Raw genomic sequence first — 12,014 nt, 5'->3', positions numbered from 1 at the left:
AAGTAATTCTTTGTTATGTCTTTCCCAAAGTTTATACTAATTAAGTGTGCGAGGGTTTGTTTGAAAGAGGCTATTCTGCCTTTACCTTCAGAACTTCAGTAAATTGTGATATATAATTTTTTCATTGTCATTCAGCTCAGTGCTTCCTAATTGCTATTATAATTTCTTCTTTGAGCCATGGGATATTGAGATACAAATTTTAAAAAAACTTTCCAGCATTAATCTTTTTTGTTACTGACTTCTAGCCTAATTTTATTGTGATCTGAGGCTATATTCTACATGAGTTTCCTCTTTTAAGGTTTGTTGACTTGCATTTGTAAACAATATATGGTCAGTTACTGTCCATGTTCTGTTTGCCTGGAAAGGATTTGCATCATCAACCACAGTATCCTATGTGGGTCAGTACAGCCATGTGTTGGGTTTGTTAATCTATGGGTTTGTTTTTAACCATCCCCTTGTTTTGCTGTACTTTCCCTGTGAGTTAAAAAGGCTGGCATGTTAAAAAAAAAAAAGCTCTCACCAACATTATGAATTTTCCTAATTATCCTTTTCATTATGCTAATTCCCTTACTTACTTGGAACCCCTTTGTTGGATATGGTTACCTTTAAAATGAAGTAAACTGAACCCTTGAGCAGCATGAACTTCGCCCTTTATCTCTGGTAATCCTTTGAAGCTGTCTCTGACTGCTGTCAGCACAGTGAGATCACCTTTGTTTAGATATTTTTTCTGTCTTGCTTTTACTAAGGATTTTTTCTTTACAGTTTATATTTTAAGTAGTTGGGGTTTGCTTTTTTTTTTTTTAATCCAAATGTGACATTTCAGCTATTGAATCTAATTACTGGTTGATTTAACATCAATCGTTATATTATTTACCTATTTCTCTCACCTGTTCTGTACTTCTCAATCCTACCATTATTGCTTTAATGAATTTTCGGATATGTCGTACATTATATTATCTTGCTTGGCATTTATGATTACATTATTTCCTTTTATTAGGGAAAGACAGAGTTTTTAATACCCCTCTCTGTGAGCAAGGAATTGTTGGATTTGGAATTGGTATCGCTGTCACTGGTGCTACAGCCATTGCAGAAATTCAGTTTGCAGATTACATTTTCCCTGCTTTTGATCAGGTAAGTGCTGCATTTTTATTTTTATTTATTTATTTATTTTTAAGATTTATTCATTTTATTACAGCCAGATATACACAGAGGAGGAGAGACAGAGAGGAAGATCTTCCGTCCGATGATTCACTCCCCAAGTGAGCCTCAACGGGCCAGTGCGTGCCCATCCGAAGCCGGGAACCTGGAACCCCTTCCAGGTCTCCCACGTGGGTGCAGTGTCCCAATGCATTGGGCCGTCCTCAACTGCTTTCCCAGGCCACAAGCAGGGAGCTGGATGGGAAGTGGAGCTGCCGGGATTAGAACCGGCGCCCAAGTGGGATCCTGGTGCGTTCAAGGCGAGGACTTTAGCCGCTAGGCCACCATGCCGGGCCCAGTGCTGCATTTTTAAATTATTATTCTTTACTTTTTGAAAATCTACTTGTGTGTGTGTTTTTTTTTAATCTTACTTAGTTGATTAGGGTACAAAGGGTCAAGGGCTACAGGGTGAAAGTGGGTAATACCATTGTTTCCACATTAATATTATCATTTTTCCCTGTATCCGGGGTCAGGGGAGAAACAAAGGGAAAAGCCCCACCCAGCCTCCCACCCATCCCAGATCCCCAACGGGATGGCACGCTCCGAGGGTCCTGCTTAAACAGTTTTGATAGTTCATCAGTTCTGGATTGCTGCCATTTTCTCAGTTCCAATCGCAATGAAACCTATTCAGAGTCCACTGGCTGACAGTCTCTTTCTTCATGGTTGGGGTTCTAAGATCAGCAGTTCAGTTGGAGGGATCTCCAAAGAAGCTTCATCTGAGATGATCCCAGGCCTGATTCTTGCGTGAGTTTGCTAGTACACAGTCCAACACCGTCCATCACACCAATCAGCTTATGCACATGCTGGTCATTGGGATTGCTGGGTTCATTCTGTTTCCAGCCCTGTCTTCCTTGTGAACCAATGGGTGTTGTAGTCCAGCTCGGTCCTGCCCACTTCATACTCGGTCCTCATGCAAACCGGTTGGAGCTGCAGCCTAGTTGGGGCAACTCCCCATAACCCCCACCAGTTCTGCCCCCTACCCTGGTTCCCATACTTGCCAGTATGCACCACAGGTTTGTCCAGTCTGTCCCATATCCCATTTAGCCCTCACACATGTCATTGAAGCCCAGCTCAACCCAACCAACCTACTATCCAGCCCACACACCTACTGGCAGGTGCCCTTCTGTACAGCCACCCCTGCCCCATCCTGGTGTTCGTGCTGTCCAGTGAGATTGGTATCCCCGAGGGAGGTGCCCAGTATTTCTCTTCTAGGCCACACCCAGTCCCAAATTATGCACTCTCCAGATAGTTCTGGCATTGGACTTGACAGAATTAGCTCCCAGTGCCAGCCTGTGCCAGCTAGTGCTGCAGTGAGCCCAACCATCCCTCACCCACTCTAGTTTTTGCTTGCACCATTCGGAACAGTCTGCCCACCGTGGCCCTTCCCTTATCTAGCTCACATGAGGCCCACAGGTGTAACAGCCCTGCCTGGTCTGATCTGCCCCCATCCTGACTCATGCTTTCCAATGGAAGTAGTTGTCCAGCAGGGGAGCCCACATTCCCCTGTCGGCTTTGCCTCCTCCCCCTGATTATGAAATGTGCTGTTTGGGCGCTGGAACCACATCTGGTACTGCTCATCTCACCTTGGCATTCCTTATTGTGTACTAGTATGTGTCGCAACTGAACCTGGCTCGACCCACACTCTGTTCTGGCGCTTGGACTCACCAGTGGGTGATGTGAACAGGTTCAGCCTGGTCTGCCCCCAATCCATGGCATGTGTATGCTGGTGGGATAATTTCCATTGCCTGTTCTGGGCTGTTTCCTATTGTGTTTCTTGCACTTACCTGCAGGGACTGTGTCCTGCCAGAGGAGTTGCTCTTGCTCCTCCATCAGAAACTCTCCCAGTGCCAGATTTCGCGCATACCCGTGGGTCCGTGAGCCAGCCCTGGTCAGTTCACCTCCTGTCCTAGCAGGAACAGTGGTGTTTCCTGACTGTTCTTCAACCCATTCTGGTTCTTATTGTTGGATGTTTCAACCCAGCCATGGCTCTTCCATACCCCTATACAGCTTACACATGGTTCAGTAAGGGCTGAGACCTAGCCTAGTCTGTCATACATTTCCCCTGGTCCTGCAGAGCACCAGATGGTGTTGGAGTCTGGCCTGGCTTGGTGCTTCCATTCCCAGTCCACACTTGTGCCAAGTGAGATTACAATCATATCCTGATCAGAACGCAGCCCCATTCCAGCCCATACGCTCATTGGTGGGAAACTCAACCCAGCTAGAGTATCCCCTTAGCTTCCCAACCGGGCCTAGTCCCAGCCTTAGATCACGTGAAGGCCAGTGGTTGCTCTGATTCAACTTGGCAGAGCCCCTCACTTGTCCTGGCCCCTTAGATGCTGTGGCTTAGCGTCCCTGTCTCACGCAGATCAGTAGGTGCAAGGACCTACTTGGCATGACCTGTGCTCCACCCTGATTTCTGTTTTTTCTTGTGAGTTAAGGTTTGTTCAGCCCTGCCCATTCTGCCCCCTTCCAGTGGCAGCCTGGCCCACCCCACATCCTGTTAAAGGATGCACATTCAGGTGCTGCTGCCTTGACCTACCCTGACTGTTGTGGGTTCCTACACCCGTGAGTGATGGCAGGTGGCATGGTCACACCTAGCTTAGTCCATCCCAACACCAGCTTGCGAGCTAACCAGGGGAACTTGTATTTCCACAGGGTTGGGCCCACACAATCCCATAGAGTCTACCCCCAGACCAAGTTCTCTGGCGTGCTGGATACAGTCTTGACCCTGCCAAATGTGACCACTGCACCACTTCACCACACAGTTGGGTAATGGTACCCAACACTGCCAAACAGGCCCCCATCCATAGCATTGGTGTGGGCTGGTGTGTGGCGATCAGTGATGTTCTATGCTAAAGCCCATCTCTGTATTCCTAATTGGGCTGGTGAATCTGTCTAACCCAAATTGTCTTCTGGATACTTCCCTCCAAACCACCAGGTCTCAGTCCTCACGCATGCCTAAAACTTCCATGACCCTGTCACTGGGAATCGCCCAAAATTCACTTCTCACCTACACTAAAACTGGCCTTAGTCATGGGTGTCCCTAGGCAGCAAACATATCTTTAAAAAAACCCAGAGTTTGCCGCCGGGCGGCCAGCAGGCAAAGCCTGGCACCACTTGGTGCATTGGCCGCCCTGGGGGAGGCCGAGGACTCGTTCACTGCTTTCTGGCAGTGTCTTTCGCGTGAGTCCCCAGCATTGGGTCCGACCTGGCAGGGGCACCTCCCCCGCCAGTCGCCACACTGCAGGGAGCAGCACTTGCCCCCAACCCCAAGGACTGCACCTGAAAATCTACTTGTTAGAGAGGCAAAAGAGAGAGAGCTCCCATCTGCTGGTGCACTCTCCAAATGCTTGAATGAGCCAGGTTGGACTGAGCTGAAGCCACAGCCTGATTCCAGGCCAGGCCTCCCACATCAATGGCAGGAAGCCAGTCCCTTGGGCGGTCAATGTTGCCTTCCAGGTTCTATGCTGGCACAGTACTGGAGTCAGGAGCCAGGGTTGAATCAAGAACCCAGGTGCTTCTGTATGGACACAAAAATATAAACGGGGTCATAACTGCTGGGCTGAATGCCCTCCCTTGAGTGCTTTGTACTTAATGTTTATGTTGTGTCCGGAGTGTTGGCTCCACCCTCACCCACAACTTTGTAGCATTGTGTAAGTATATTGGCTCAGTGTGAGGCAGTTAGCATTTTGTTACATTTAAAGCTCCAATTAGGAGGTTTAAAAAAAAAAGATGGAAAGGAAGAACTCATTTTGACATGTCCTATTCTTTTTCTTTCCTGCAGATAGTTAATGAAGCCGCCAAGTATCGTTATCGTTCTGGGGATCTTTTTAACTGTGGAAGCCTCACTATCAGAGCCCCATGGGGCTGTGTTGGCCATGGGGGTCTCTATCATTCTCAGAGTCCTGAAGCTTTTTTTGCCCATTGCCCAGGAATAAAGGTATCCTCATTTATATACCGTATCTGATCTCTATATGATGTTAGCATTTTGACTGATTCTATTAATGTGATAATCTTTAGGGAAACAAGACTTTTGAAATTTATGTGGACTTAGTTGTATTTAATAAAAAAGCGTTAGCATTTCTGTAACTTAACTATTCAATGATGAAATGTATAGAATGCTATTTTTTAGGAGTTATTTGAAAAATAGGGAGAGAGACTGAGGTAGGAGAGAGAGAAAGAGACAGAGACAGAGAGAGAGGAAGAGAGAGAATGAGTGAGCAAGAGACAGAGAGAATTTTTTGTCCACTGATTCAGTACCCAAATGACCACAGCAGCTAAGTCTATGTCAGGCAGAAGCCAGGGGTCAGGGATTTATCTTGTTCTGCTCATGGTTGCCGTGGCCCAAGTACTCGAGTCATCATGGGTAGATCAGCAGACAGCTGGGGTGGAAGCAGGGCATCTGGGACTGAAACCAGTACTCTAATACAGGGTGAGTGCAAGCAGAAATTTAAGATGTTATGCCAAAACATGCATTCCTAGGATGCTAGTCTTGAAGCTTGATGCTAGCTTTAACTTTGTAGATGTCAAAAAATTAGACTGAGTAAAGAGCTGGTTTATTGTGTTTTTCAAGACTGTGTTTTTTCTAATGGATTTTCCCCTTATATACCTGATTCTATAGTTATTTTAGTAAGTCTGGTTTAAACCAATTTGTCTCTAAGTCACAGGGAATGTTAGTTTATCTCTTATTTATCCAGTTGCCTCGCTTATTTCAAATGCAGAGAGAAAGGGAGAGAAAGAGAATTTTCTGTCATCTGGTGATTTGGTTTCCAAATGTTCACTCCATTCTGGGCTGGACCAGACTGTTGCTAGAAACCAAGGATGCAATCTGGGTCTCTCCAGTGGGTGAAAGGGACCCAACCCCTGGGGCCATCATTAGCAGTCAAGCTCCCATCCCAGGCTTGACTACTATAGACTCCCCAAATGAAGACTGTTAATCAAATGTGCTTTTTTTTTTCATTCTAGAATAATGTAATTCATGTTCAATCAATTTTGAAGCCTTCCACAATAGCTAGGTCTTTTGACAATAAGTCTTTGGAGCATTTTATTATTTAATTTCTTTTATGTTATCATCTTCTCTATTCTAATATTTACTGAAGATCTTGCCAAAGAATTGTCATAGGGACTCAGCTATGCTAGTCCAGAGATGTCTATTTGTTTTTTGGCAATGTGAACTGTGAACATGTGTCTGTTTTTTTCTTATTTGACTTTTCCACCAGATGAATCATGAGTTTTCTTAGTTCACTAAGATTGCATATGCTTCTAATGTAGGCTGAAAGTGATAGGTTGGGATAAAAGCCACTTTTGAGGCAACTATTATTTCTATGTTTGAACTAAACATATGTTCACTTTACATTGTTATTTTGTGCTTTTATGAACAAATGTTTTCTCTCAATCCTTAAAACTTATCCTCAAACCTTCTCTTTTTCCTGTTCTCCTTCCCCCTATTATATCCCAAATCAAAATACACAGAAAGCACAAGAGAGTAAAAATAAGTACATGAAGCAAGCAGATAAAATAAAATGTAGGAACTGAAGATGAAAACATTGTATGGCATGATTATTAATATGTATAGAATTCATTCATTCACCCCCCAAATGGCTACAAAAGCCAGAGTTGAACCAGTCTGAAGCCAGGAGCCTCCTCTAGGTCTCCCTCATGGATGCAAGTCCCAAAGGTTTGGGTCATTCTGCATTGTTTTCCCAGGCCACAAAAAGGGAGCCCAGTGGGTAGTGAAGCAGATGGGACATAAACTAGCGCCCATATGGGATGCTAGTGAAGGTGGAGGATTAGCCTGAGTGTTGGCCCTTTCTGTCACATTTAGCATTAAAGGAAATAAAACTGTAAAATTATAATATTTATTTTAATAATAACTCTTCTTGTATAACATACCTGCCTTAGAAAAAGTCCACAATCAGTAAATTTAGACATAAATTTATGATTTGGGGGCAACATGGTTAGAATTAAGAGGCTCGGGCTTTGGTGTCGTGAGAGCTTTGAGAACCCATGGTGTCACACACCTGTGATTGTGGATGAGCTACTTAATCTCTCCCTAGACCTCAATCTCTATTTCTAACATGGATAACATAACAATAACTCCCTTATGGGGTTGGCATGAACTGGAGGTGAATTAACCCGATTGGAGTACTTGGCCTACTTAACACCTGTGCTTGCTGTTGTCATTTTCTCTTCCTCATCATCACAGTCATTTCCCGTAAACTGGGGTGAGGAGTAGCCTCACTTTCCTTTTTGCTGTTCTATAATTGGACATTCTAGTGCCCATATTGTAAAATTGAGAGGACTAATTTTCCACTTCTGAAAAGCAGACCATGTGTTTTTCTTGAAAAAGAGCTTGGGAGTTGAAATTGAATCAGAGAGTTGCATGCATGCACTTTGAAAATAGTGGCAGAGATTTAGCAGGAGAGATTTAATTATGTACATGTAAATATGGATATGGGTAGATATTGACCATTGACTTGTTTGTTCTTTAAAGTGTGATCTTTTTAGATTACTTTCTTCTTTATGTTGGGTAAACTAAGCTCTTTAAGAGAAGAGCATTGACTTAATTAAAAGTGGTTAAACAAAGGAATACCTTTTTTTTTTGGTCTTTATTTATTTATTATTTTTCATTGCATTTCATTTTATGACATCGTTTCATAGGTTCTGAGGTTCCCCCAACCCCTCCCCGTGCCCTCCCCCCATGGTGGATTCCTCCACCTTGTTGCAGTATTACAGTTCAAATCCAGTCATGCTTCTTTCATTGCAAGCATGTACCATGCATAGAGTCCAGCATCTTATTGTCCAGCTCAATTCAACATTTTCCTGGGGAGACCATCTCTGATCTAAAAGCAGAGCTGGCAGAATATCGTCCTGACCAATTAAAAGCCATAATATAACATCAACAACAGTTTACAACATTATGGGGTTAATTGACATGATATTGAGTGAGTGATAAGTTAGAAAATGCAAGTTCTTAACCACATCCTGTGAAAGTGTATCTGTCTTAATGCAATGTAATAAATAAAAAAAAAGTCAAAAAAAGAAAGTGTATCTGTCTCAATCTTATGGTTTTCCAGATAAATCGATGCTGATAAAAATATAATGCCACTTTGAAAAACAACCCAGACAGAAAAAAAGATGAATTATATTTTATAACAAGTAAGAACTTGTGCTTGATAAAAGATATTGCTGAAGAATGAAAAGACAAGTTACAATCTGGCAGAAACAATCCTTCAATGACTTCTCTAACAAAGATCCTCAGAGGATACAGCATACTCTCAGAAATCAATGGCAAGAAAAGAAACTATTCTATAAAAATTTGCCAGAAGATTTAATTAGACCTTTACCAAAGAGTTAGATAAATGAACAAAAAAATATAGCTATTGATTTGTAAAATGATGCAGTGCAAAGGCAATTTAATAGCAAAAGGATAGTCTTTTTAAAAAATGGTATTGAAGCAAATGAGTACTCACATCTTATGCAAAAATTATCCAAAATGAGCCATAGAACTAAATATAAAGCATAAAACTATAAAAATTTTTGAAGACAATATGGAATATCTTTTTGATGACATTTAAATTTTATAATAAATATTACTTAGACTAAAACAAATGCCAAATTTCTATTTTTAAGTGTAATTGATAATTAAATGTTTGTCTTTCTTATAAATGAATTTATAAGGTACACTTTTACTAAATTTGTCTCAAAATAAAATCTGTTTTTACAGGTGGTCATACCCAGAAGCCCTTTCCAGGCCAAGGGACTTCTTTTGTCATGCATAGAGGATAAAAATCCTTGCGTATTTTTTGAACCTAAAATACTTTACAGAGCAGCAGGTAAAGGCTTTCTTAATTTTTTTACTTATGAACATGTTGATGTTCTTTATTTCCCACGTTGCAAAAGCCCATTTTTCCCTTGATTTCTTGTATGTTAGGTTGTGTAAATTCTATCTTTCTAGCCATTTTACATTTTGACAAAAAAAAAAGAAGCAAGGTGATGGTAATAAGAGCAAAGGGTTTTTGCTTTCCTACATTAGAAGTTGATTAGTAAACTGAATGAGCTCATTATATTAAATAATGATATGTAACATGAGGTTCTTTACCTATGTCTGGAACTTGTGCTACTGTAGGAAACAAAGGTAACAATCATTCTCTGATATCAGTTCTTCATGGGATGACTCTTGAAGGCCAAATCAGCTTTTTGGGCAGCTCTTATTTAAGCTGAGTTATAGTTCTCTAAACATGGACCTGTGGCTTTTTTTCTCAGCTAAAATGAGATGTTTTTCTAAAAGATAAATTTTAATTATCAAAAAAGTTGTTCTTTGTACAGTGTGTTTATTTTGAATTCAAGAGGCAGTTTTGGCAATCACTCTTTTTCCTTAAATAATTAAGTTTAAAACCACTTGCTTATATAGTGATTTTATTTTTGTATAATAAAATATTCAGGTATTAAGTATTCAGTTTGATCGACTTTTGACAACTGTAGACAGCAATGTATGTGCTATGTAAAAGCACATGTCTCTTTCTGCTAATCCTCTGTATCCCAAATTCAGCAACGTTCTGATTGCTGTTAGGATTAGTTGTATGTGTTTTGGGGCTTCAAATAAATGGATTTACATAGTATATATATTCTTTTATATTTACCTTTTTTGGCTTAATTTATTGTTGAGATTTATTCATGTTATTGTTTATTTCAGTAATTTATTTTTGTGTTGCTGAGTAAGCAGTCCATTATATGCATATTCATTGCTCATTATTATTATGGTTATTTTAAATAAGATATTCAGCAATTGTGGTTCGATTATGTGAATATTCATTATTCACTGTTATTTCAGTACTGAATAACAACTGTCCTTGTTAATATTCTTAGCATTTGCATAGTTAGTAGGGAAAGTAACTTGTCTCCATTTCACCAAGCTCGTGTCTTGATCATAGCATTAGTAAATTACAGTTTCTGGAGCTAGGCTGCCTATAAATGCTTCTTGGCTATGGAGAAAGGACCATCTGGATATTTGTGGCATGCAGAGTGTTGTTGAGTACGGAGCATTCCAGTGCATGAATGTATCTCAGGTTTGTGGCCTAGGAAACTGGAGTTCTGTTTCTGCTTACCCATCTCCTTCTTGAATAAATAGCCATCATAGTTTTCATTTTTTTTGGCCTATTTTATACAAGACTGAAAGAGACATTTCTGTATAAGTGTTTTTGTGGACATGTGTTTTCATTTCACTTGAGTTATAAACATCTAGGAATGATATTGGCGTACTGTGAGGTGGATGGGGATTTCACTTTATAAGAATCTGCTGAAGAGTTTGTCGAAATGGTTGTGTTATTTTACACCTCCAATGGAAATTTATCACAGTTCCAGTTGCTTTTAATTTTAAAACCATTTTAAATTGCCTAGATTTTAAAAAGTGATTCCATTATAAAATACATCTCATTATGGAATAAAAAATAATTACTGTAAGAATTTAAAAATCTTGGTGATATATACTGCATACCTTTTTACGAAAATGATTTCTAATCCTTTGGATATACTATAGAAATTATAGTTGTAATGCCTACCAGGTGTTATATCCAGTCAATGTAGTTTTGTTTTTTTTTCAGTGTTTAATAAAAGGAGACTGAATAAGAGACATTTGGAAAAGTAATACAGCGTTCACTCTGCTGGAGATTTTGAAGCAGGATTGGCCAGGGAAATATTTAGTATTTTAGGATTCCAGCTAAGAAAATGAACTTGAGAGATTTGTTTTAGGCTTGACTCTGGGGAAGATTTGGAAAGACTTTCATGCGGTTCAGAGTTCAGAGGCTTTTCATAAGTTTCCCTTGTGATTGACTTTGTATTGCTTAAGGACTCTAATTCTGAATCCCTTTTGGACTTCTGATGGCTCAGTAGGGGTTAGACTGACACTGGTCATTCGCATCTGGGAAGCATCACACTAAAAGAGAGTTGGACAAGAAAAAATAGGCAACCATTAAAGTCTTTTTATTAGTGTTAATCCCTGCAGCTTAGCTACCACTTATCATTGTCAGGCCTGATCCATGGCCTACTGGAATTATAATCTATGGGAGCAAATTTTATCTGTGTTGGCTTGGTGGCCCTCTAGGTGATTCTTACCCAAAAGAAAATCTGAGATCAATAGCTGAAGGTGACTTAGGAAGCAATACTGGTGTTGTGTAACTCCATTTATTTCATTTTATTCTTGGTTCAAATACAGAAATCGGGTGATTTTTATTCATGGTTTTGTTAGGACTGACCCATTTGAAAGCATTGTCTTACTGCTGACCATGTTTTGGCTCTGAAAATTCTGACACTGATCCCTTAATTGTTATACTTACATTGAATCCACTCTTCTCTAGGCATCTTAGTCTCTAAGGTCCACTTGACACCTAAGGTCAAACTTTCAGTTATTTACAATGATATAAAAGGAATGGAATATTTTTGATTTACAAATCTGAGGAGACTTAGAGAAAGCATTCCTTATGGAAGATGCAGTAAAAGAAAATTATTTAGATTCATTTCAAAGACCATAGTGGACCAATTATTTCTTAGTTATATTATATTATATTATATTATATTATATTATATTATATTATATTTATTTTATATTATATATGTGTGTGTGTTTTAGAAGATATCTAGTATTAATAAGTAGTAATTTAGCAGACTGGCTATTTTTCTTACATCTTTCCTTCTTGAATTTCTATCATATATTGGGGAATCAATGGATTAAAACCCAGATTTTTCACTTAAAGTTTTAAAAAAGAGTTCACTTCAGGAGTATTCATGGAGTAATAAATGTAGATGTAGAATTAAATTAT

At 40.0% G+C, this 12,014-nt stretch overlaps 1 protein-coding gene across 2 annotated transcripts in view; it reads left to right on the top strand.

Annotated features, from left to right (window-relative positions):
• The window catches only part of BCKDHB (branched chain keto acid dehydrogenase E1 subunit beta), a 241,402-nt gene that overhangs the window by 58,564 nt on the left and 170,824 nt on the right, over positions 1 to 12,014 (top strand). For both annotated transcript variants that reach the window (XM_058661160.1, XM_058661155.1), the window contains exons 4-6: positions 998 to 1,131; positions 4,982 to 5,137; positions 8,924 to 9,032. In XM_058661160.1, coding sequence (XP_058517143.1) covers positions 998 to 1,131; positions 4,982 to 5,137; positions 8,924 to 9,032 — 399 coding nt within the window. The remainder of the gene's footprint in view (positions 1 to 997; positions 1,132 to 4,981; positions 5,138 to 8,923; positions 9,033 to 12,014) is intronic.

The sequence above is a fragment of the Ochotona princeps genome, chromosome 1, assembly GCF_030435755.1.
Source record: "Ochotona princeps isolate mOchPri1 chromosome 1, mOchPri1.hap1, whole genome shotgun sequence".
NCBI classification, from domain to species: domain Eukaryota; kingdom Metazoa; phylum Chordata; class Mammalia; order Lagomorpha; family Ochotonidae; genus Ochotona; species Ochotona princeps.
Note: the sequence above shows the minus strand (reverse complement) of the source record. Positions and strands in the feature narration are given on the sequence as shown.